General features: G+C 36.9%; 1 protein-coding gene across 1 annotated transcript in view; it reads left to right on the top strand.

The window, feature by feature from the left end:
* Nucleotides 1–25,911, top strand: part of aox1 (aldehyde oxidase 1) — a 45,038-nt gene extending 19,127 nt beyond the window's left edge. The window contains exons 15-35 of the mRNA XM_018097547.2: nt 1,279–1,441; nt 2,352–2,438; nt 4,107–4,276; nt 4,710–4,827; nt 5,094–5,216; nt 5,896–5,992; nt 7,874–7,998; nt 8,572–8,705; nt 10,986–11,073; nt 11,156–11,242; nt 11,850–12,041; nt 12,314–12,541; nt 13,404–13,499; nt 14,632–14,760; nt 15,115–15,189; nt 15,821–15,873; nt 16,852–16,966; nt 18,209–18,274; nt 19,548–19,736; nt 22,642–22,809; nt 25,632–25,911. Of these exons, the coding sequence (XP_017953036.2) occupies nt 1,279–1,441; nt 2,352–2,438; nt 4,107–4,276; nt 4,710–4,827; nt 5,094–5,216; nt 5,896–5,992; nt 7,874–7,998; nt 8,572–8,705; nt 10,986–11,073; nt 11,156–11,242; nt 11,850–12,041; nt 12,314–12,541; nt 13,404–13,499; nt 14,632–14,760; nt 15,115–15,189; nt 15,821–15,873; nt 16,852–16,966; nt 18,209–18,274; nt 19,548–19,736; nt 22,642–22,809; nt 25,632–25,688 (2,560 nt within the window). The 3' untranslated portion in view covers nt 25,689–25,911. The remainder of the gene's footprint in view (nt 1–1,278; nt 1,442–2,351; nt 2,439–4,106; nt 4,277–4,709; nt 4,828–5,093; nt 5,217–5,895; nt 5,993–7,873; nt 7,999–8,571; nt 8,706–10,985; nt 11,074–11,155; nt 11,243–11,849; nt 12,042–12,313; nt 12,542–13,403; nt 13,500–14,631; nt 14,761–15,114; nt 15,190–15,820; nt 15,874–16,851; nt 16,967–18,208; nt 18,275–19,547; nt 19,737–22,641; nt 22,810–25,631) is intronic.
* The last annotated feature ends 1,352 nt before the right edge of the window (nt 25,912–27,263 follow it).

Below are 27,263 nucleotides of genomic sequence, written 5' to 3'. Positions count from 1 at the left end.
ACTCAAAAGGGGGCGTGCCAAAATTTTGTACTGCACACTTGTGTTCATGGGGGGCCCTATATAAATAACTTGTATGGGGCCCCAAACTTCCTGATGGCGGCCCCGGATTACTGTCTCTACTGCCTGCCATAGGGTAGGCATTAGGAATAGGGCACAGTGGACCACCAGATCTCCTAAATTGGCCATATAAAGTATGAGAAGTTAGGTGGAGGGGAAGCCTACATGCCTCTATCATAATTAATTAATTAATAATTCATTCATTTATTTATTGATTGATTTCTTTTTTTTTTGTAAAATCTTACACAAAAGATAGCAGCACGCCCAGACTCACAATCTGTGGATTCTGGCAAATGCCAAAGGGGCTGCTGTAAGATGCCATAGACCAATGGTCCCCAGCTAGTAACTGGGAAGCAATATGTTGCTCACCACCACCTTGGATGGTCGAAGCAGAACGGGCAAACAGGAACAGAGCTGCCAATCAGTGGGAAGTGCCAGAACATAAGAGACTTTATGGTCTCCCCCCCGGTGGGGGCCTGCTGTCAGAGAGCTGGAGACTTGGGAAAGGAGGGGAGAAGCTTGGGTGCCAAGTTAAGGCTTCACCCACACAATCCCTGTGCAGCTTTGTTGCTTGTTAAAGTTAAGGGACATTTATCCCAAGACTTTCCATGTGGTTACCAGGAACAATGATAGCTTTTTTCATTCATATGAAGCAACATAAATATTTATTTGTACCATCAGTACAAAGAACCTCATGTACAACATGTTTAAACCCTCAAAAGCTTAGTGAAAGTATAGTGATAGCGCTACTGATATAACCAACACTGCTGCATACATACACATGCAGAAACCTGACTGATTGGTGAACATTTGCTTCCCCTTGTTTTAATGTTAATTCATGCTTTGCAAGCACACCGCATTTTCAAAACATGGGGTTTTTAGTCAGAAGTTTATGACCCTAAAATTAAGCCTTATGCTTATGGTAGCACATCCTTGCCTGGTTATATATTCTTTAAAAACTGATTTCAGGCTCTATTAATTGGTCTTGGCTTTCCAGAGTTTTGTCTTTATTTTCCTTAAAACCCTGGTGAAACTATGAACTGCTCAAAAGATTAAGTTTAGCACAATCCTTCATTGTTTCTTTAATAGCATCACTTAAGTAACAGGCATTTTTTTTCTTTTGCAGTCTTTTCTACATAACCCATTTTTCCATTTGATAATAATGGTTTCTGAGAATGTCATTATGGCTTATTTTATTGAGCTGCTTATCTTCATTGTTAGGCACTGGGATGAGGAGATGCTGAACGAAGCTTGCAAACTGATTCTGGAAGAAATTACTCTCTCGCCTTCAGCTCCTGGAGGAAAAGTGCAATACAGGCGGGCTCTTACTATCAGCTTCTTCTTTAAATTTTACCTGCAAGTCCTACAGTGTCTGAAGAAAACAGTAAGATTATATAAATTCACAGATACATACACATAATTTGTCCAAAGATTTGGCTCTAGTGATGAGCGAATTTTTTAGTTAGGCATGGATTTGCAGCAAATTTCTGCATTTCGCCTTTGGCGAATTGTTTTACAAAACTTCTGTGAAAATTCGCAGGTGAAAAACTCGCCGCACATAAAGTTTTGTCATGCGTCAAAATTGGGCGTGGTCTTGGAAAAAAAGGGCTCTGTCATGTCCAAAAAGCGATGTTGTCAAAAAAGTACGGGCGACAAAAAAGATGCAGATTTTGTGCCGTTTCGCAAATTTTAAGGCGAAGCGAAACTGATTCACTCATCACTATTTAGCACTGTATATATAATTGTGGGTGACACAGTGTAAGCCTGCTAAAAACAGCACAACTGACATGTAGCAATATATACCACTTACTGTACTGCCAAGATTGACACTGGCACGCAACATCCAGAAACACTATACTTTATTTTATGCCAGATTAATGTTTAACATTTTTCTGCACTGTGGTATTACCAAAGCCAATTTTCTATAGCTCGTACTATATAATTAGCTTTTTTTTTTACTTAAATATATGTGTATATATATATGTATTTATTGTATTACTGCCTCTTTGTTCTATTCATTTGAAGTTCTGCTGTACAGTGCTGTGTACACAAGGAACACTATTTCAATAAAAATATACATACATACTGTACATTTCTCTGGACAATGAAGGACTGTGCACTATACATTCCGACCTGTAGAGTGAAGCAGTTGTATAAGCACAAATACACTTTAATTGCCAATACAATTATGCCTCAGAACAATTTGTGAGATGTTAAAAAGGAAAATATTGCTAAAAATAAATAATTTCTAAACCTTTTTCTTTTTTTACCATTTAACTTTTTTTTTTTCAAAGATCAAATCCTCTTCTGTGGCCTCAGATTATATAAGTGCAATTAAAGACTTTGAAATAAATACACCAAAGACCTTACAGATTTTTCAGGTAAGTCTTAACAGCCCAGATATTTTGTCTACTGGTGTGTGTATGAGCTGACTAATGCGAACACAAATGTCTCTCATTTTCTACATACATGCCTGCAGACCTTTCTCTCTCCTGGCCATCATCACCACTGATGGTACAATTCTAGAATGAAACAAATCTCGTCCGAAATGTGAAACCCCAAGAACCTAAGATGTTACCACTTTTGAAATCATATTTTTTAAATTAATAACTAATTAAACAAACAGGGCCATACTAGGTATACAGATCATCTCTGTGACAACCATGGATAGTTGTTTCAAAAAATTAGGGAAAAAACAGATATATTAATGTAATGAATAAAAATAATGGAAACAATGTTTATAATAATAGAACCCTAAGGAAGCAGCCCATTTCTTATAAATATGTTTCAGGTTTATCAACTAACCTAGGTGCCAATTTAATAGATCTAAATCTTGAAAGAAGAGACAGACAGTGTTAGAGTAAGTTGAGCAATGATCCCCAAACCAGTGGCTCGTGAGCAACATGTTGCTCACCAATCCCTTGCATGTTGCTCCTAGTGGACTTTAAATGAAGTACTTACTTTTAAGCTCCTGGCCAGGAGGCAAGTTTTGGTTGCATAAAAAAAAACAAGTGTATTGCCAAACAGATGCTCCTGTAGGCTGCCAGTTCACATAGGGGTTACCAAATAGCCAATTACAGCCCTTACTTGGCAACCCAAAGTATAGCTCCCCAACTCTTTTTACATTTGAATGTGGCTCACGGGTAAAAAAAAGGTTGGGGATCCCTGCAGTTGAGGAACAGATCCTGGATTGTACTAGGTAAGAAAAGACTGCCCAAGTACCGGAGGGTGTTTAAAATGCCAGTTACACCTAACAAGTACCTGTTAAGGCAGGAGTACCCTTTCTCTTCCAATGGGGATAGCCTAATTTCAGTGCAGTTAATTCAAACCTCATTGTTAAACTGCCTTAAAAACTAACTTTTGCATTAGACATAAAGAGGATGTATAGTTGTATATATATATGAGCAATACTTTTATTTCATATCTAAATATCCAGGTACCCAGAAGGGCAGTCTAATGGAACTGTGCTGTGCTACTATCACCTATAGATTTCCAGCAAGATTGTCTGGTAAATCACTATTTAATCTGCTGGGCCCCTTTGTAATAAGGAGTAGGGCCAACTATTAAAACAGTTTCAGCCTCCATCTTTCTTTGAATGCTGATTTCTTGATTTGAATTTTATTCTTGAACAAGAATATCTGCCTCGCAGAGACAATTTTTCCTCCTGCCTTTTGGCTGGCAGAGACATTCAGCCCCTTCCTCCCTACCCTGTTCCATGTTGAACTGATAAAATCCTTATGCTTTCCACACCCCACTATGAGTTATTAATAACTTTTTTAACATTCACTGTACAATTTTAACATTCACTGTACAATTATCTCACTATCTAAATAAATTCCCTTCAAATATTCTAGCTATTGTATTAAGATGTAAACCCATCCGTCTTTATTATGTATTGTATCAAATACATTCTGCTTATTGCCCGGGCTCTGAATTGAGTTCATAAGATCATTTATAATTTTATTCAATAATTCATCACTTAGTGACAAAACCTACTGCACTTTTAAAATATGATAAAGAACTGGTCATTTTTTTCACAAATCACACAGGAAACTGAACAAGAACAGCCAATTGATGATCCTGTTGGACACCCCATAGTGCACACATCTGGTATCAAACAAGCCACTGGGGAGGCAATATACGTGGATGATATGCCTACAGTGGATCAAGAACTTTTCATTGCTTTTGTCACCAGCAAGAGAGCTCATGCTAAAATATTGTAAGGCATTTTCTGCTTTGATAAGGCCATATACCAAGATTTTTTTGTAAACACCAGCCTTATTATCTCAAGTCTTTTCAAGTTTAATGATTTGTGATTTAGGTTGTAGAAAAATATTATATAATCAGGATAAGGGTAGAAAAAGCAACCCTATTTTATTAAAAAATAAAAAGTCTCTACCCCTAAGGGATTAAAAAGGCAAATGCCTTGTATTGTTGCCTTTGTTTATTCCATTATGACTGTTCCGGAGGTAGAATGGACACCAGTTATATTTATTTTATAGTTTTTGTTTCAGTTCCTTCTCCCTGGGATCCGTTTTGCCCACTTGAACCTAATGGTTATAAATAATTGTTCAGTTAAAGTTAAGTGGTGTCCAACACCTGCATGTCCCCATCTTTTCTTCATTAACAATCAACCTTTTCACACATTGCAGGTCAATTGATGCATCTGAAGCTCTTGCACTTCCTGGTGTGTGTGATATTATAAGAGCAGAGGACATCCCAGGAAAGAATGAACTGGATGGATTGAACCATTTGTTTTCAGAAGACAAAGTAAGACAATTTTGAGTTGATCTTCAACACAGATCAGAGCCTAAAGGGGGCAGCCAATGCCCTCAAGAGAGAGAATCCTAAAGCAGTCATGCCTATTTTATAATATACATTACTGCTGGATTGTTAACAGCCTTAAACTCTACTTTATGTAAACTGCGTATATAGATTTATTTTTTCTTGTATTATTAAGATACTGCTTTACTGCTAAAATCATATAACTATAAGTTTTGTACCAATTTGTGTTCTAATGTCTGCTTTGGCTGCAGGTAGAGTGTGTGGGTCAAATAATCTGCGCAGTTGTGGCAGATACTCCAAAGCATGCAAAGCAAGCTGCCGCCAAAGTGAAGATCGACTACCAAAATCTAGAACCTGTTATTCTTACTATGGAGGTAATGTCAACAAATAATATAAAAGTATTGAAAGACTAACCCTTGTTACTAAAACCTTGCTTATCTTACATTTGAGTTTTGTAGTGGGGGTTTTGTAGCCAACATTTTGTGGGGGTTAGGTGCAGCAGCTTACTACAAGGGCCAAAAGTCTGAAGCTCTTCTGATCTTGTGCCTAGCCCTTTGTAATCATGTTACATTTGCTCACATAGACTAGAGGACTTTAAACCACCACCACCAATTTATATCCAGTTTACACCAAATTAGCAGTCTGCCCTCACTGTCCTTAGTGATTCAGATACAGTTCAGTTCTTACAATTCTAGTGGTACTTGTAGTGTAAAGTAGAGGTTTTGCCAGATGGCTTTGAGAATCCAGTATGATTTGCCAACCTGCCCTGTCATTTTTACTGGAGGTTTGGGTTTGGCTAGTCTGCACTGATGTCTCATAAGATCATACAGTAATCTGAAGGAATATGACAGAATAATTCTCACAAATTGAAATGAAACTCTACATCAACACTGTATATGTGCATTTAAGCACCGTTGTGTATAATTTTATTAATGTTGCAAAATTATCCATTATTTTCTCTTTAAATGAGACACGTTCAAATTAATTACTATTGTTTTTGCAAAACCCTACAATTTTATTTAATGTCTTACATTATGATGTGTTTTTTTCTAGGACGCTATTAAAAATAATTCATTTTTTGAGCCTGAAAAGAAAATCATTCATGGAAATGCAGAGGAAGCTTTTAAAAGTGCTGACCACATCCTTGAAGGTTAGTCTAAAGAATGGGGATGACCAGTCAGAATGATGGAGCAGTTATTTAGTTGTCTCTTTATGCAAGGGTGGTTCTACAATGATGGAAATCTGGGAAATTACATTGTCATTTTAAAATAAGGCATTGCATTGCACATTGAAGAGCTTCCAATTAACTACACTAAAAAAAAAAGAGTACATTCACTTTGATTTGATTAGATATAACTTTATTAAAGCAATGTTAGAAAAGTGTTCTGATAATGATACAAGGCCAGAATGCTCTACAGTAGCTGCTGAACCTGTTTAAAACCTTTCTGTTGGCCCAAAAATGATCTCTTACTATTATTTTTTACATATTCTACAAATACTGTAGGTGTAAAGTTCATAAGGTCTGTTTTTTCTGCTTGCTTGCCTGAGGTATCCTCTATGTAGCCATAACATTTAAAACCTCTTTCTAGTGGACTTCTCAGTCAAGCAGCTAAAATATTTTTTTGTACAGGTATAGGACCTGTTATCCAGAATGCTCGGGACCTGGGGTTTTCCAGATAAAGGATCTTTCCGTAATTTGGATCTCCATAACTTAAGTCTGTTAAAAATCATTTAAGTATTGAATAACCCCAATAGGCTTGTTTTGCCTCCAAGAAGGATTAATTATATCTTAGTTGGGATCAAGTACAAGGTAGTGTTTTATTATTACAGAGAAAAAGGAAATCCTTTTTAAAAATTAGAATATTTGCTTATAATATGGGAGATGGCCTTTCTGTAATTCGGAACTTTCTGGATAAGGGGTTTCCGGATAAGGGATCCCATACCTGTATTTAGTTTTAGTACAAAAGGCAATAGCACACCTGAAGCTTTAGTCTACTGGAATTTTAGTGGGAAAACTACCATAGTACAAATGCTCTTCCTTCTCTGTCATTGGGAAAAGAATCTGCCAATGGCAAACAATAGTGGAGACAAACGGGAACACCTGATCTTTGGAAGTGATAGTGGCACCAGCAAATACAGCTGGAAGTCTTTTGGATCACCATGGGAGAATGTCCTTCAGGGTCCTGCCTAATTCTGTCCACATTGCCAACCCATTCAACCAGCATTATCAAACATTTGAGTCATGGATGAACCAACCAGTAGAATTGAACTGTTCTTTTTTTCCAGTAAATGGTTCATATTATTTTACAATGTAAAGGACAGGTAGCTTAAGGATGGAGCGGCACAGAAAATAATATATGCTAAACATGCGTATTTAAGATGAGGCACAGCCTTGGCTTCTCTCTGCCAGTATTTTCTCTTTGTGGAGAGAGAAGCTGATGCGCTCTCTCTTCTCTGAGAGAAATTTTTGTGACAGAAATTTTTGTGGCAGTGGCAAAATGTGGAATTTCATTGTGAATTCATGCCTGGTGAAAATATTTGTTCATCACTATTCATCTACCCAAATCAACCCTAACCCTCATCATGTATGCCATAAGTTCTCCAGGGGCTCTGACACCTCTTAAAGACCTGCACCTTAAATTCTTAAAATATTCTGTATTGGCATGTACATCCCCTCTTTGTCTGCCATTTCAGCCTAACCAGGACTCGAAGCTAGATACAATTCTAACTTTTGAAATATACCCCTACAAATGGTGCTTGGTGATGTAATCAATGTTTATTGATGTCTTTTGTCACATGACTTACTAAAACGTATTAATTGTAAAAAGAAAAAAGTGTAACCCCTTTAAAATCCATAATAGACTAACTGAAATGTTCCTTAGAATAGGTCCTTCTACAATATACTAAACATTTATTTAAGGTAAATTTTCCCTTTAAGATCAACCGCATTTTTTTGCTATTCCTCATCTTACACCTCCCACAAATCAATTTTCAAATAGGGGGCTCTGTAATCAAATTCTTTCATATGCAGGTGAAGTCCACATTGGAGGACAGGAACAGTTCTACATGGAAACCAATACTGTGCTTGTTGTGCCTAAGGGAGAAGAGAATGAACTTGACATCTATGTATCAACCCAAGATCCAACTGGTGTACAGGTCAATATTTCTTTGTATCATGTCAGCTTTCTAGCTAAATGTTCTGTTTCTAGCTATATATTCTGTTCTTTATCATCTTTGTTTAAAAGTGTAATAAACAGCATGCGTGAATAAAGAAATCAAAACTTTTTTTTGAAAGAAAAGATCATTATAAGCTACTTAGCAAAATGTAGCAATATAAACAGTAAGACGTACTGGGTTCTATAGCAGCTACAATTTTAAATAATGCTAAAACCACTGCAGATTTCATAATGTTGTATATTAGAAAACTGCAGTGGAATAGATTTTGTACAGTTTAAGTGAGGGGTTATGTACTACAGTGGATCATACAATATCTTCATCCTGTGTGAGCTTTGTAGAAAGTGGTGGTGACAATTATATTTTTATCATTTAAAAAACTGTAGATGAGCATCTGGTGCCAAAAGTTTATATAGTGTAACTTGCACGATTTTATTGATCTCTGAACTTGTGTACAGCAATGTAAAATGTGTGCATTGTGACTTATTATTCAGTGCAAACATCATTATCTAATCTGTGCCAGTCAGTGGTTACAAAATGTTACTCTTTTTCCAGCTTGCAGTTGCTGCTTGCCTTAATGTTCCTTCTAACAGAGTTATGTGCCACGTGAAGCGTGTTGGAGGCGCGTTTGGAGGCAAGATCACTAAGCCATCCATATTTGCCTGTGCTTCAGCAGTGGCTGCTCACAAGTAAGGTTTGCACACTATCCCCCATATGTAATAAGAGGGGCTAAGTTAGCCCAGGAGCATTAACCCATAGCAACCAATAAGATGTTTGATTTTAAACATGTAACCATAACTTCTACCTGCTGATTGGTTGTTATGGGTTATTGCTCCTGGGCAGACTTAGTGCCTTTTATTAGATTACCCCATATGCTGATAGATAATCTGATATGACAAGGTTTACATGGTTACTCCTGCTCATTGATAGTAGAGTCTAATAATTTTCAGGAATATTGTCTGGAGCCTAGCTTCTATACAAGTACATTTATATCCCATGGCTAAAGCCTGTTTTTACAGAAATGGCAGCAGACCCCATGGAAGATCCATGCCAAATACACTGATCATAGTAGGGAATTTCCTATTTGCCGGTCTGGCACATGTGCCACTAGAGTGCACATAACTATTCAACAACTTGGACTTTTCAACATTTCATTGTGTTACAACCTAGAATTGATTTAATTTAGGGTTTTGTCATTACATTTATACAATGTTAAGACTCAGATTGTGACACAATCTGTTAAACAATAGTTAATGAAATGGAAAAGCAACCCCTAAATTGAGCCATTGCAGGATTTTCATTTTTTTGTTCTTAAGTTACTCTGAAGTAATGGTATTTTTTATGTGTGGGCAGTTGTGGATTTTTACTATGCTTATTCTTTTCATCTTTAGCAAGAAAAACTCTTGCTTGGTATCATATGACTACACACCGTTTTTCAACATTGCAGCTAGGTTGCTCCTATTATTTTGCCCCACTCCAGACATGCTTTGATGTGATTATTTTTGTATAACATTCTTTTGTAGCACCCTAGGCTAATTTTATGCAAGGTTACATAGAAGTAAGCATGGTGGTAGCATCATGCTATGGGAACACTTTTCACGAACATGATCTAGGTATTTTTTTAAAATAGAAGAGAGAAGGTATGGTGAATAACACAGGTTAAAATACTAACAAAAAAAACTCTAAGGGGCAGATTTTCTAATCCACGAATACGAATCACAAATGTGAAAAATTCGGATTGGAAACGAAAATTTCTGAAGATTGCAAATATCCCGAAAATGCTTACGAAAAAATCGTATTACTCACGATAATATCGTATTGGCAATCCGAAAGTCACAAAATTTTCATGCTGACCATTGTAAACAACGGCAGAGCCTTTCCAGATTTTTTGCACGGCCTAAGCTGGTTCAGACTTATCCTAAACGCCTCGGGGAGGCCGTAAAATGTCTGCTTTTAATAATGCTGATGAACTAAATAATGAATATGTTCTCAGGGGACCATAATAATGGTTTAAAAACCTGCTGGCACAGGAGTTTCTCTTTGAAATACTATTTCACTGTGTTAATGACATGGTTTTAAAAAAAACTAAAGCTACACCATGTTTGATTTTTGCAAGGTAGATAAGTGCATGGATAAGCATAAATCCATTATGAAAGGGGATTATCAGGGCGCCAGTAATCTCGTCTACCTCACATAAACTAAACATGGAGAAGCTTCAGTTTCCCTAGTTCTCCTGTTTATCTTAAGAAATAACAAAAACCATAACAACTGACCAGCACCATCTCAGGGGTCCTAGCCACCCCCTCTCACTCCTCCCGCGTTTAGTGAGGGGGGGCCGCATCACTAGTGCAGAGAGCACAATAGCACTCACTGCACTAAGAGCCAAATTCCGATTTAAAAATCGGAATTTCAGCTCTTTAACTTACCAGGAGCGCCTTTTTGCCAACCCTGGTAACTTGCCAGGACTGATTGCTAATTATTCCCGTGGCATCAGCTTCTAAGACTGATATAAACTTTGCGCTAAATTGTTTATTTTGTGCCATAGCTAATTGGGTCTATATTATAAAATACATGTTATGTTATGTTCATATATTTAAATTAAACACATTATGTGAACTCATGATTATTTTAGAGTAACAGAACGCAGTTTGTTCATTCAATTCACTGATTTTTTTAGGAAATGCATTTCATTTTAAACATATACTGTACATGAACCACACCCCAGACTGATGTCTATCCTCAAGCCACAATGTGTTATTATCTCTGGCATTATAAAGTCTGAACGTATTACTTATTCTAGTCCATACACACAATATTTTTGTAACCTAAAACTAGTCTGTAAATGGGTTCAGCAACACCCAACCATGACTACTGCAGTATGTATATTTATATTTAGAGATTGTTTTTCTCAGTATCGGTGTCTTTTGTCCTGCATAGTGAAAAAGCTGTACATTAATAATGTATTTCAGGACCAAACGCCCTGTTCGTTGTGTTCTGGAGCGTGGGGAAGACATGCTTATTACTGCAGGACGCCACCCATTCTTTGGAAAATACAAAGTGAGCTATAGATATACTTACAGTGCCTAATGGCAAGGCTCCCCATTCTGGAATATCATGCAAATGTAATCATTTATTTCAGGTGGGATTTATGAATGATGGCAGGATTGTTGGACTAGATGTTTCTTTCTATACCAATGCTGGGTGCTCCACAGATGAATCAATCTTGGTAACAAAAAATCTCCTGCTGAAAGTTTCTTTGTCATATTTATTTCCCTATGTATATATTATTTTAAACCCCTTTCAATATGGGGGCATTTTTTTCTCCTCCGGGCTATTGAGGATAAGGACCCTGTATTGGCAGCTAGATAAAACGAACACCCTTTGATTTTAGTTACTTGTTAGTTAAACTAAAATTAATTTAGAAAGATACATTTGTTGTTACCTACACAGGGCTAATCAAAATCTTACAGATGTTCATGGTACAGACTGTACCATCGACCACTGCTCTCGTGAGCAATTTCTTGCTCTATAAACAAGGTCAGGATGTGCAGATTTTGTTAAACTGTTAAACTGCTTATTCTCTGTAGAGGCAAAAAAGACCTCTGAGACCTAAGAAATAATTTGAAAAATAATGGCAAATCTTTAGGGATATTAAGTTGGTATTGATTAAAAATGTAAATTCTAATTAAAGACAAAACATGCCTGGGGATAAGGATTTTTGGAGAAAAGGGGATTTGGGTTAAGTTCTGGCTTCAGTAGATCTGGAAAATAATGATGTATACATGTATTACAGCTTTTCAGAATGTATAATATTATTAGTAAATTTAATGCAGGTCTTAGTGGTGGCCTTGATAAAGATGGACAATGCCTACCACTTTCCCAACCTAACATGTACCGCTACCGCATGTAAGACTAACCTTCCATCCAACACCGCTTTCCGTGGCTTTGGGTTTCCCCAAACTGGCCTGGTTACTGAGACCATCATGGATGCAGTGGCTGTAAAATGTGGGCTACAACCTCATCAGGTAATATATTTATTTAACTGGCATAGAGTTTTGTTTAAAAGCACAAAATTGATTTGACTGACATGTATTTTAAGCAATATTTTGCTTTTCAAAGTCCTCTCAGTTAACCCCTGGTGGAACAAATTATCAGTGTCACCCTTTACATTTGCCACTAATTTATAACTGACTTTTCTGTTAGTTCCACATGTGTGAGGCAGCCCAACATCATGTATAGGAATCCTTTCGCTACTTCTTCAATTAATTACCCCACCAATGTGGGTAAATATTTACAGGTGAGAGAGAAAAACATGTACACAGGAATTGGGAAAACCCATTACAACCAAGAGTTTGATTCTACTAATCTGATGCGATGCTGGAATGAGTGTATGCAAAAGTCAAGCTACCAGAGCAGAAGAGATGCCATTCAAGAGTTTAACAAGGAAAACTACTGGAAAAAGAAGGGAATTGCCATTATACCTCTAAAATTTACAGTTGGCTTTGTTGAGAAAACATATCATCAGGTCAGTGTACCCAAACCCTGCATTGAACCTTAACAGCTGAAAAATAAGGATGTTTGCGTAGTGGAGCTGAAGAGTGAAAGTGTGCTGCCGTAGGCCTGGGCCTTTGTGGCCTTGCAACAAATATGGGCCTGGCTGCAGAAATGTAATTGTTCTCCGTCCATGCTGTCTTCTTTGTGCAGCAAGAGCTAATTGAAAGCTACCCATCTAATGGACTGTATAAAGCATACAACACAAATCACATGTTCATACTCCATGTTACTTTAAAGCATTGGATAACTAGAGGTGACAATTTTTTTCAGATTATACATTTTTTTGGGATGTTGCTCAAATATGCATAAAAACTAAGGTTTATATTTGGTTTGGTATTTGGCTGAATCCAAAAATGATGCATTTTTTGCATCCCTTTTCCCTGTGCAATTTGTTCATGCATTTGCATTGTATTTATGGGGGCGGTCGCAGGTCTCTGTGCTTCAAACTAGAGCTCAGAGACCTGCGGCAATTCATTTAAAATGAAAGGCATGCTCCAAAAGTTCTTGAAAAAAATGGTGAATTTGTTCCCTTTTTTGGACTTTGTATCCTGCCTTACAATTTGTAGATGAATCCTGTATTCCATAAAAGTAAGATAACATCTCAGAGTCATATTAACGGACACTTTGGAGTCTATAGTTATGTTGTTCAAGTCAGGTTTCTAGTCTGGTTTTGGATAAATCAGAAGCAACCAACCCCATAAACACACTTGTATTTGTACATTTTATATCTTTCAAGTCTTGATTATAAACTGACCCTTAGTTTAGAAAATAATTTTACTGTAATAATAATATATTTGTCCTTCTCCTTTTTAATTTGTGTTATTTGCTTGCAGGCAGCTGCTCTGGTGCATATTTACAGGGATGGCTATGTACTTGTTAGTCACAGCGGTGTGGAGATGGGTCAGGGACTTTACACCAAGATTGTACAGGTAAGTATTTTATGGACACGAATGACTTGATTACAAACATTTGTAGAAGGCTTTGTGGAAGAGAGTGCTTTAATTAGGCTCATTAAACAGTGTGTGGGCTCCTCAAGCATGTGAGCATAATAACTTTTTTTCCACTCTCCTTGATCATTGTCTGGTCTGTGTTCACCCACAGTCAATTTTATGCACCAAAAACAATTTTTTTCTTTTGATGGTGCAATCTAAAAAACATTTCATATTACCCCTCTATTAGGTCTTAAAAAGCAATCCAATAACATCAAGGATACAAAAAATTTAGATGCAGTACATTGTGAATATGACAACACCCATGGGTACCGAGTGCTGAAAAATTGGCATTTTATACACATTAAAAAGTAAATAAACTGTGTAGAATGTAAGTGAGGCTGCTAAGGTAGAATGCCCAAGACATTATACTTAAGGTCTGATAAGCACAACAATTCACATGAGCCAAAATGATACGTAGCATATATTGTTATTCCATGGGTTACTCCAATATGGCAGAGTATATAAAAAATATATATAATATATAAAACACCAAAGTGTAAAATACACAATTTTGGCACTACATACACATGGGGGGTTGTTATATTCACAATATATTGCACTATATAAAAACCTTTTTCTGTGCTTCCTGATAGTTATATGTATATGAATGCTGTGCTTAAATATGTGCTGTAAATCCACCTTGGTTCTCCCCACTTAGTGTAGTCCAACAATATGAGAAAGGGGCTGATGTGCTCTGGGCAAGTCCTTAGAACTGCTGCTTTCAAACTGCATCCATGGTGGAACTGCAAATGAGCTGTTTAGAAGACAAAATATAATCTAAAATAACAGCTAGGAACACATACACAATTAGATTTTTCGGTTTTGAGTTCTGTGGTTTGGTTTCTAACATTTTGGGGTTTATTTAATACATTTAGAAGATAAAGCTCTTTACAAGACTACAAAAATCTATACTCCGTAAATGAGTTGCCGGAAAGTATTTTTTAATAATTTCGTGTTTGTTTTCACTTAAACTATTATATAAATTTGTATATAAACTTTTTATACCCTTTAGTGGAGCATACATTTTTTTCTTTTTATTTAAGTTTTCCCTTTCTATTTTCCACTATAGGTTGTTAGCCGAGAACTAAAGATACCCATGTCTTATATTTACATATGCGAAACCAGCACAGTTACTGTACCAAATTCTATCGCATCTGGAGGCTCTATCGGAACAGATATAACTGGGATTGCTGTTAAGGTAATGATATCTACAGAAATTTGCAGATTTAGCCTAATGTTTTGGTACTGAAAAAAAGCAAATTTCCTTTTATTGAACTAGAGAGTAATTGGTAATGAAGGTAAGAAATAGAAATAAATGGAATAAATCTGTTTATAGGTTTCTGGGTATCACAGACCTTGACAACCTCACAGAGAGCAAATAATTGAAAAAAAATCAAAAATCATAAATAGAATACCAGCCGCAAATCTCATCTAAATATCATTGTCTACATCATGCTAAAAATTACTCAAATATAAACATTTCCTTTAGAAAAATAGCTGCCAGCACCAAATTGTTTGTTATAAGGATTTTACAAATTGTTCTATTTTGCAGAATGCATGTGATATCCTTCAACAGAGACTGGAACCCATAATCAGTAGGAATCCCAATGGCAAATGGGAGGAATGGGTAAGAATCATGTAGATTAGGATGGGGGTTGTGTGTTGCCTATATTGGATACGTTTGTAACAATAATAAGGTTAATTAATAAGGTTAATCAGAGATGGTCTGTCATGCTCAATACATGTATAGCACCCGTTATATAGAATGCTTGAAACCTGGGGTTTTCCAGATAAGGGTTCTTTTTTAATCCTAATATTTAAACATTAAATAAACCCAATAGGACTGTTTGCCTCCAATAAGGATTAAGTCTTAGTTAGGATCAAGTACAAAGGAAGGAAGGAAGGAAATCATTTTAAAAAATGTAAATTATTAGGGATCCCATACCTGTACATATAAACACATATGAGAAAGAGATGGAGAATTATTGCTTCTTGTTTAACAAATTAGCTAAAATAAGAATCAGTGGCAGTGGCAGTCTGCCAAGACCCCTCACTTCCTCTGGATTCGCTTGCCATAAAAATTCCCCATCCTTCCTGATACAATATACCTTTATCACGGCTACAGCAGACCGCAGACCCCCAGGAGATGCAGGCCTCAGTATAATCCCCCGGTAGTTTCACCACTGAGCACTGGACTATACTTACTTTGTTGAAACTAAAAAATTAGCTATGCAACTCACAAAATTGTTTGCTCTAAGGTTTCAGAGGCCTTTGAACAAAGAATTAGCCTTTCATCAACTGGATATTACAGGTAAATAATGATAATCATTTTAAGCTGTTACATTTCCTATGCTCTCCTACAAGTGGTATTGCTTTTGGCAATGTAAAATTAAATAGAGGAAAACCATGCCGATACGTGTTGTCAGTGTTTATCCGCATTCTCAAGAAGCCACCCATACCAGGGTGCAATTTAGCCCTTTCAGTGCCAGATAATATTTTTCACTTCATTGGTGTTAAAGAGGAAATAAATATTCCAATTGAATGATACAATAAAATCACTACCAACGGCAAACAAAATCACCAAAATAAAAATAAACACTAATGCAGTGTGCTTAGTGCTCATGTTATAGGACAGATTTGTCAGAATTTGAGAGCTATATCTCAGCTTTCTTTTTCTGTTTAAATCATTTTATTGATTTTTTAAACAAATACAAATTTTACAATTGATGCAAATATGTGAGCATATCCAGCATTAGCTACTGAGATATAGAAAAAAATAATGTGTTGTTTTAAAGGAAGAGAAAACCAGTGTATCACAAACTACAATGTGTTCAGCTTACTTTTTGTGCCATTTCTGTCCCTATGTGTATACAGTTGTCACACTTAAGTGCTCACGTCACAAATGTGTGTTTTAGTTTAAAAGTAAGTGTTGGTTATTATTACACTTTTGTGTGTGATGATGGTGGTGGGGTCTTACCAGGGTGCACATAGGAAGAAATAGCAGGAGGGCCGCAGGTCTGGAAGGGAAGCTGCAACATGACCCAGATCTACTCTGCTCACTAACTAGTTAATTTACTTGACTAGACTGATTGTGTTTTTAGATGTAAACAATGAAATGTCAAATAGATGATTCTGTATCACCTTCAAACTCCTGGTTTGGTGTTTGCCACCCTGTGATGCACATTTCTTTCCTTGATATTCATTCAGATTTTTCTCTTTTAATATTATGCCATTCCAGCCTTGTAGTGAGTTTTCTGAATGAAACTGACTCTTTTTTTATCTTGCTCAGGGGATATGACACTTACATGGACTGGGAGAAGGGAGAGGGTCACGCTGGTCCTTATTATATTTTTGGTGCTGCATGTTCCGAGATCGAGCTTGACTGTCTGACTGGAAAGTACAATGTAATTATAATTTCCTATCTATTTAAAGAATGTCATTCTCACCATCATATGATCCATATGCTGACAGCCAAACATTTTATATAACTCAAATAAATTAAATTCCATTAAGACTAATAAAAAGGCTATTCTTTGTTACATATATACAGAATGAGAGAAATCTTTTGAACTACATCCTAAAAGGTCCCAGGTAGTGTGCTGCACTAATTCAAAGTAGAATCAACAGCAAAATGTTTGTAGGGCAAAAAGACGTCCCACCACAGAGGGACAGAAAAAAAGCACACCTTCCCACCAATAGATGCAGATTGTCTTAGGAACAGAAAGATAAAACATAACTTTTACTTCTATCAATAAAACAACAAATTAGTTAAAAATGAATTACCCTGGGAAACCATATAACCATAAATTAGGCTTACTACAACTGACTATGTAATAATTGTACCCAGTGTGCTTATTACCGCCCACTGTCTCTATCTAATATTTGGTATTGCAGAATGGGCAATAGCTTTAAAAGGCACCAGATACTATTGAGGCCAAAATGTTCTATGCTCCATATCTGTAACTACTCCTACACAAACTTAACCCACCTCAACCAAGGCATCTTAATAATCAAATAACCACAATGGACAAAGAATTTTGTGGGAAATATAAGGGACCAGAGGTCACTGCTTTATTAAGCAGGATTTAGAGTCAGTCCCCTCCACCAAATGCGGCCCAGTTAACACACATGTAAGTTTTTAAGAGTATCCACCAAGGAAGAGCCCAGAGCCACTTGCCCTGCTCTCCCTGGTATATCTCTTCCTCTCCTCACTTTCTCTCTCTCTTTCTCTCCTCATGCCCCATGGTGGCCCGTACCATACAACAAAAGGACCTTCAGCTGAGCACTTGGTGAAATCTGGTCAATAAATCTCTAATATAGAACTCTATAAATGTTTATAGTGTTTATTTTGATCTTATATAATATTATACTATAAATCATTCCTACTAGATTTGTAGATTGTAAGCTCTTTTGGGCAGGGCCCTCTTCACCTCTTGTATCGGTTATTGATTGCTTTATATGTTACTCTGTATGTCCAATGTATGTAACCCACTTATTGTACAGCGCTGCGGAATATGTTGGCGCTTTATAAATAAATGTTAATGTAATACTAGATCACATGCCCTCTGTGCTGATTTTTCTCTACATGTTAGCTCTAATGCAATAGCAAATATTAATTACTGTGGTAAACATTTTGTTGCCTGTAGAACCTGCGCACTGATATTGTTATGGACCTGGGACAGAGCATTAATCCAGGAATAGACATTGGACAGGTCAGTGGAAGTTATTAGAATGTTTCTGCCTTAAAATGTTTTGTTCTGAGGTTAAGGGCGAGACATTTACTTCATAACACCTTGTTCTGCAAATAGGGGGGCATGAGCAATGAAGGGCACCTGAACTCACAGCTTGAGGACAAATTAAAAGCCATTAGTCATTATTTAATTACAGCTCCCTGCATCCTACTGACAATTGTGGATTACTGGGATGTAGATGAACAGACACATAACTACAGGCTGGACATTAAACTATTAAAATGTAATACTGGTATGGGATCCCATTTCTGGAAACCTGTTACCCAGAAAGCTCAGAATTACAGGAGTCCATTTTAAGCAAATAGTTCTAATTATTAAAATAATTTCCTTTTTGTCCGTCATAAAAAAACAGTGGCTTGTGCGTAATCATAAGTAAGTTACGTGAATCCATATTGCTGGCAAAACAATCCTATTGGCTTAATATAATGTTTGCATAATTTTTAGCAGGATTAAGGTATGCAAATTCAAATAATGGTACAATCCCTGATCTGGGATTTTTTTCTATGTCCTTAATAGGCTGCAAAGCTAAGAATGGGCTAGCCGAAGCAGCCAAACAAAAACACAAATGTTTTATAAAGTTTTATGTTTTTTATGCAGCAAATATAACAAATATTTAGGCTTATGCACAGCTGAACTGATAATGTGGTGGAATTTAAACTTTTAAAAATATAAAAAAACAGCAAAGAGCAATATATATAAGCAGAAGATAGCGTCGGTGTCTAGTACACGTATGGGACCTGTTATCCAGAATGCTCAGGACCTGGGGTTTTCTGGATAAGGGGTCTTTCCATAATTTGGATCTCCACTAAAATTTCTATTAAACATTAAATAAACCCAATAGGATTGTTTTGCCACCAATAAGCATTAATTATTAAGGTACTGTTTTATTACTACAGAGAAAAGTGAAATAATCTTTAAAAATGTAAATTAACTGAGTAAAATGGAGCTTATGGGAGATGGCCTTTCTGTAATTTGGAGCTTTCTGGATGACGGGTTTCCGAATAAAGGATCCCATACCTATATAGCATAGTAGGGCTCCTGCATATCTTATGTTTCTGATGGAATCCTTGTGCATTCAAGTATATACAATAAGCATGGTCTGGAAAAGATGCAGCCTCAGAGACATAAATTACTTGTTTCAGTACTGTATAAGTCAACATTAATAGTCATGTGTTTTGCAGTTTAAACAACTGATCTATGCTTTTTTTTAAAAAAAAGAATGTGTTTTTCCTAGGTTGAAGGGGCATTTACCCAAGGATTTGGTCTGTACACAACGGAGGAACTTCAATATTCCCCTTTTGGGTCATTGTACACATTGGGCCCTGATAAATATATAATGCCAGCTGTGTGTGATATTCCAAGAGAATTTAATGTTTATTTACTAGCTTCATCCAATAATCCATATACCATCTACTCATCAAAGGTAATTTGCTTTCCTGCTTTTGTTGTTATTAACTCTATTTAGAATAATAATTGGGTCCCACCTGAGCTGTACCACTGGGGACCGACCAGAGTGGCCATTTCCATTAGCTCTGAAATGCAGAATAGCATAGTAGGGTTGGAAGGCACCATTTCATTCCTTCCACTTCATGTCCTCCTCCCTGAAATCATTTGGCGTAGGTGAAACCGTTCTGGACCTGGATTTAACTGTATGTGCTTAGTGTTGCCAGTGCAGGGAAATGTGCCTAAATAAGTGCAAGATGGGCCAGACAACAACCCTGTTGTGCTACAAGGGGCATCGTTTTCACTAAACGGCATTGAAAACCATTACAGAATGACTATTACCATTGGAGTCAGGCCTTTACTGTTTGGGTGCAGTCCCAGATGCCAAAGCATCACTAATTATTTCCCAAAGGTTACATCACAATAAGATCTGCGGTATTAAAAGGATTAAAAGAACATTTTACCATAACTAATCATTTGTGGTACACCATTTGAAATTAATGACTATTTTGTACTGCATTGCCTTTTTTTAACAAAAATGTACTATTTTTCTAAAATTTAATATTTTAATTATTTGGTTTCATTTTCCAGACATTGCCAAGTTTCTAAACTGTTAACATTTTGTATAATTGCTTTATTATAAAATTACCATCTATCATTGTTTCATGGTCTCTGCCCTTTGGTGCAAAGCTTTTTTTTACTTGCCCCTGGCTTGAATATAGATGAAACCAAATCAACATATTAAGCAACTGATATAGGGGTAAAAATGAATCCATTAGAGGACAGCACTTGGTTGTGCTAGTCTCCAGTTACAGTCGCACCGCAGCCAATCCTGAAACTCAGATGCATGTACACATCAGTAACTGGCAGGGGTGATTCTACTGTAAAGAAGTATTAGAATATGCAAAGGAGACATTCTCACCAAAGGGGCAAAAGCAGTACCTGCCAATAAGTTCAATCCACACACATAGCTTTGCCACACTTTCAAGAAGTTTCTTGGTGAAGTAAGTCAGCTATATGTTTAGTTATTATGCCAGGAGTAATACAGAGGTACATGGGATTGCAGAGAAAGCAGATAGGGTGTTGGGATTTAGACATATGGTTGTTGAGCCCATAAAATGTATTGACCTCAGATAAGCTGAGACCCAAGAATGGGTTGGATTAAGGTGTCACTCCATGGAGAGGGTCCCATTAGTACAGGGATTTCAGGTGGTTTCCCAGTGATCTATAAGGCCAAGAAGTATTCATATTGTTTATCTGCATTCCCCTCAAGGAGAAAAAGGGATCATCCTGTAAGTGCTGATTAAGCCCCAGTGAAGAGAGAGAAATGGAGACCTTAGAGAAGAAGCACCCTAGGAACAAGGACTAGCTAATTGTAGCTACGGTTTGCCACTCTAGGACAAAAATAACATATAAAAAAACCAAATACAAAAGTATTTTATAAGTGATAACTATATTGGCTAACAATAAAGTACCTATTGCCATTCCACCGCATCGCCATTCCATTCCTTACAGAAAACTTTTGTTAATCAGGGCTACCCTCTGCAGAGGAGATGCAGATGATCAAATCAATAGAGCAGCTTAAATACCCACAGACATACACTTTGGAATACAAAAAGACAGAAAACAACAGGGTACATCATTTAGTTACCTACAACCCACTGCTGAACATTATTAGAAAAATAGCCAGAGACCTGCAGCCCATGCTCCATACGGATAACTAGATTAAAGGAAATACTGCCTGAATTACCTCTTCTGTCCTATAAACAACCTCGTAGTCTGAGGAAAATGATTGTTAGAAGTGCTCTTCTTCAAACTGCTAAAGCAAGTACATCTCCCTGTAACAAATGTGAAATTTAAAAGTACATTCTATGCAAAGATCAAATTGTAATACCATATACACAAAAAGTCTACACCATTCAGGACTGATATTCATGTGCTTCCTCCAATGTGGTGTACATGATTATATGTACTAAGTGCTCTACAGGAGGAATGTACATTGGAGAAACAGGGCAAAAACAATGCACAAGGATGAACCATCACCAAGATGAGACCTAGACCAAGGCCAAAGCCTGTGATACAACAGTGGGGCAACACTTCTGCAATCAAAATCACTGGCTTCAGGGCATGAAGGTTGGAATTCTAAAAGGGAACTTTAAAACTGAACAAGAAAGGGAAAGATCTATGAATTCAAATGTATGGAGTTATTTAACACATTGAGATGGGGCGTTAATTTGGGGTTGGGTTTCATGCCACACTATGTGACTTGACTGAATCCACTGACCCCTGGACAATTTACAACCCACCCTAATTACTTTTATTATATCTACACGTTATCTCTGTCTACCTGGAACTTCCTATGAACACTTTTAAATTATCTAACAGTATATATGCTGTGCCTTCCCAGTTTTCATTTGTATTTTCCTTGATGAAGGGGCCTTGCTGCTCCTAAAGCTTGGAATATATTTTTAATATTAGCCAATATAGGTATCGCTTCTACAATACTTTTGTATTTTTTTTATTTGTCATTTTTGTCACTGGTACAACAGTTTTTCTGTTTTAATCCACTTGACAGAAAGATAGTCATGGCTATTTGGTTCAACTAAGATAGGTACAAAAAGTGTCCAGGATAGTGAAGAATCTCCCACAAGGTTATGTGCACTGTGACTACAAGTACAGGCTGTATACTAATTCAATAGGTGAGCTAACTTTTAGTCATAGAATGTCCTGTTAGGAATTTTTCACTTTTTTTCACACATTGTTTTCATTTTATTGTTACTCTTTATTATGTTATTATTTTCTTTCTATTCAGCTTCCAGTATCTCATTCAAATCACTGGTTTCTAGGGTAAATTGGTAAAATTTTCATATGTTCTATACAAACAGGGTGTTGGTGAGACTGCCCTGTTCTTGGGGTGCTCTGTGTTCTTTGCTATCAAAGATGCAATAGACTCTGCTCGTGCCGAACGTGGGTTATCCAAGGACTTCACCTTAAACAGTCCAGCAGGTCCTGAGAGGATCAGAATGGCTTGCTCAGATTATCTAACCAACATGGTGAGTGACACCTCTGTGGCCACTTTCTCCTCACATTTTGCTTGTTCTTTTTTCTTATAGTTTGAATTTGGGCTCTTAGACATGGGCTCTAACATTGAATGCACCTAAAGATTGGTTAATTGATTCCGATACATTCTTCCTGTTAGTACTCATGTGCATTCAGAATTGCATTTAATTGCAGCTATATTTCTCTGCTTTTCTTTTTATAAGCACCATAGCAAATGAGGTTCAATGTTGGTAAATGCAAGGTTATGCACCTTGATACAAATATTATAAATGGTAGTTGGTAGAGAAAGATTTGGGGATTTTTGTGGATAACAAGCTGTGTAACTGTAGGGAGTGACACTTGAAAAAGCATCAACTGGAGGGATAAAAATATAATTTTACCTCAAAAGAACTGAACCAAATTCTGTTTCTCATTTCTCTAGTGAGGTTCTGAAATGCCCTGCCAAGTGATGTTGTGATGGCAGATTCTATTATCGAGAGTGGCTTGGATGGTATTTTAAAAAAGCATAATACCCAAGGTTTTTGGGATCTGAAGATCTGCAGTTAGTTTGGCATATTAAGGAATATTGGCCTAGAACATAATATTTGTATTTGGATAGAGAACTGGCTGAAGGATAGAGTACAAAGAGTGGTGGTAAATGGAACATTTTCTAATTGGGCCAGTGTGGTTAGTGGAGTACCGCAGGGGTCAGTCCTTGGTCCTTTGCTTTTTAACTTGTTTATTAATGACCTGGAGGTGGGCATAGACAGTACTGTTTCTATTTTTGCTGATGACACAAAATTGTGCAAAACTATAAGTTCCATGCAGGATGCTTCCGCTTTGCAGAGCGATTTGACAAAATTGGAAAACTGGGCAGCAAACTGGAAAATGAGGTTCAATGTTGATAAGTGCAAAGTTATGCATTTTGGTAGGAATAATATAAACGCGAACTATCTACTGAATGGTAGTGTGTTGGGGGTTTCCTTAATGGAGAAGGATCTAGGGGTTTTTGTTGATAACAAGTTGTCTAATTCCAGGCAGTGTCATTCTGTGGCTACTAAAGCAAATAAAGTGCTGTCTTGTATAAAAAAGGGCATTGACTCAAGGGATGAGAACATAATTTTGCCCCTTTATAGGTCCCTGGTAAGGCCTCACCTTGAGTATGCGGTGCAGTTTTGGGCTCCAGTCCTTAAGAGGGATATTAATGAGCTGGAGAGAGTGCAGTAAAGGGGATGGAAGATTTAAACTATGAGGTGAGACTGTCGAGGTTGGGGTTGTTTTCTCTGGAAAAGAGGCGCTTGCGAGGAGACATGATTACTCTGTACAAGTACATTAGAGGGGATTATAGGCAGATGGGGGATGTTCTTTTTTCCCATAAAAACAGTCAACGCACCAGAGGTCACCCCTTTAGATTAGAGGAACGGAGCTTCCATTTGAAGCAGCGTAGGTGGTTTTTCACGGTGAGGGCAGTGAGGTTGTGGAATGCCCTTCCTAGTGATGTGGTAATGGCAGACTCTGTTAATGCCTTTAAGAGGGGCCTAGATGAGTTCTTGAACAATCAGAATATCCAAGGCTATTGTGATACTAATATCTACAGTTAGTACTAGTGGTTGTATTTATAGTTTATGTATGTGAGTGTATAGATTGGTAGGTGTGGGTTAGGTGTGCTGGGTTTACTTGGATGGGTTGAACTTGATGGACACTGGTCTTTTTTCAACCCTATGTAACTATGTAACTATAGGTATCAGTAAATATATATATATATATATATAGATAGATATTTATATTTACTCCCTCATCATATCACACCTAGACTATTGTAAGTCTCTATTAATTGGTCTTCCCCTCCACACACTGTCCCCTTAGGAATCACTCTGCCATGCCACTCTGCCAGTCCCTGCACTGGTTTTCACTACCATCCAGAATAAAATTGAAACTTATCGCTGTATCAGTTCTTGTATCAGTTATTGGTTACTTTGTATATAATTATGTATGTCCAGTGTATAAACCAACTAATTGTACAGCACTGTAGAATACGTTGGAGCTTTATAAATACATGTTAATAATAAAAATATACAGTATGTGAATGTATAGATAACTGATAGATCACTAACAGACAAATCATAGATCTATAAATGCGTGTGTGTTTGTGTGTGTGTGTATATACTGTATATACTGTGTGTGTGTGTGTGTGTGTGTGTGTGTATATATATATATATATATATATATATATATATATATATATATATATATATATAATATACTAGGGTTTGAAATGGGTGGGAAGTGACTACTTATTCAGTCTATAATCCACAGTTGTAATAATTTGTCATTATAACACCTACTCCGTGTAGAGGAAATGATTCATTTATAACAAAATTGGAGGAACAGATGTCTGTATCCCAAGAAATGTTTTGTGAATGGTTCTTCACATTTTCATGTTTCCGGGGCTTTCTTATGGGTGTTCTGTAGCTACTTATTTGTTTCCATTATACCAGACACCAAATCAATAACAAAATCACACATGCAAGTTAGTATTTCACAGCTGTATCTGGTGGAAGGAAAGTAGCCAAGTCCTCTAAAATAAGCTAGTCTAATTTTAATTAACGTTTTGTGTACAGGGTGTACATGGGGTAAAATCCAAATAGATGTGAGCAAAGTGCACCCTTGATCACACTTGCAATTATTATATTATATTTCTCAGACTGGTGAAATGAAAAGGAGTTTTAGGGCAGTGGCACACATGGCAATATCAGACACTTTGACTGCCATGTTTTTGCATAGCCCAAGTGGTTTCTTTCTTATCTATCTTTCTGCCTATATTTTTTTTCTTTAGATCCCCAAAGATGAAGCTGGTACCTACAACCCATGGTGTGTGGATGTGTCCAAATGACACTGTGTACTGCCTTCCATATGAAACCAAAATAACTGTATGAATAGTAACCAATCCAATCAGTTAATTTTAATATGTTCTGTTAATACATTGTGGAGAGTAATCCCTGTACAAATATGAACTTATCAACTTATCAAACATCTTGTACACACATTGAGCAATATGAAAAATACTGATTGCTTCCTCTGGGCTCAATAAATTGTCTTTGCAGTTTCTTTGTGAATCATTTCCTAGTATAACTCTCTGTCTGTTTATGTGTGTGTGTTCGTATATTTATGAGTAGTCATACATATTTGAGTTATAACTCACATATGTGAGTTATATATGTGTTTGGGTATTGGTGTAATTTTGCTGTATTTTCACTAAATGTTTATTAAAACACATTAGCATAGTTAATCCCCTAGGGACTTTATATATTTGCTTACTTATCAGTTGACAGAGTAAACAACATTCTATCTGACCTTTTATTGCTTATATTTCTTTTGAAAGATTTGGACAAAATAGTAAGGCATGAATAAGCCATTTGCAAAGCTGTGTGATACTCACATGTCCAGTACTCAGTCACAAGTAACAGTCATTCCAGGGTTAGGAGTTAAGCAGTTCCTAGCAGGGGCACAGGAAAGTAGGTTGTATAACCAAAGGTCATTTTTAATGATCCAGTTATGTTACACTGTTACATTCTTTCTGCTATGGGATATATATTTCCCAGGAGGAGTTAAAACATAAATTCACCCATACGTAAATAATACAGCAAAAGATCTTTTTTGCGACCTACAGACAAGAGCCAGCATTAAAACACAATACAGAAAACACGAGAATTTAATTTAATATCTGCTGCTCCTATAGAGGAACTGGACCCTGTGACTGTTGAGGTGGGGGTAGTTAGAAAGGAGCCATTGTGTGTCTCTCTCAACTTTTTTTAAATATAACTTTTTATGGAATTTAAAAAAGAAATATACATAAAAAATTGGTACAGGTAACGAATATCTGAGTAATCATATGAAGACACATAAACCATCACAATAAGAGTACATTATGGATGTAATAGTATATAAGTCATATGTGCTTCTAGTTATCTATGATCATTTCCAAATAAACTATTTTAACAAGGTTAATTGGCTAGCTCTCTTGTTATATCATAAACCAGTGCTGTCCAACCGGCGGCCCGCGACCCCCCTCTGTGTGGCCCCCCACCTGTCTGGCTGCTTTGATGGCTTACCTTTGAGTAAGCATTAAATGGTATCAGTACTGAGATTAACTGGCCCCCTGCATAGTTCTCACCTCAGATTCAGGCTGTAATTCCACTGTATTGTTTAAAAATGTAATCCCCTGTGTTTTTCACACCTTTTAATACCTGCATTGTTCACCCCCTGCAGTGTTCACACCTCAGGCTCAGACTGTAATCACTCCCATTGTTCACTTCTTCACACCTCAGACATAGGTACTGTAGGCAGAGTATGGCACATACAGCCAGCATAGGGAAGGTAGAGTATGGCACATACAGCCAGCATAGGTCAGGGAGGGTATGGCACACACAGGCAGGGTAGGACAGGCAGAGTATGGCACACACCTGCC

Source organism: Xenopus tropicalis, chromosome 9 (genome assembly GCF_000004195.4).
Source record: "Xenopus tropicalis strain Nigerian chromosome 9, UCB_Xtro_10.0, whole genome shotgun sequence".
In the NCBI taxonomy this organism is placed as follows: Eukaryota; Metazoa; Chordata; class Amphibia; order Anura; family Pipidae; genus Xenopus; species Xenopus tropicalis.
The sequence above is the reverse complement of the archived record's forward strand: the minus strand, read 5'-3'. Positions and strand labels throughout refer to the sequence as shown.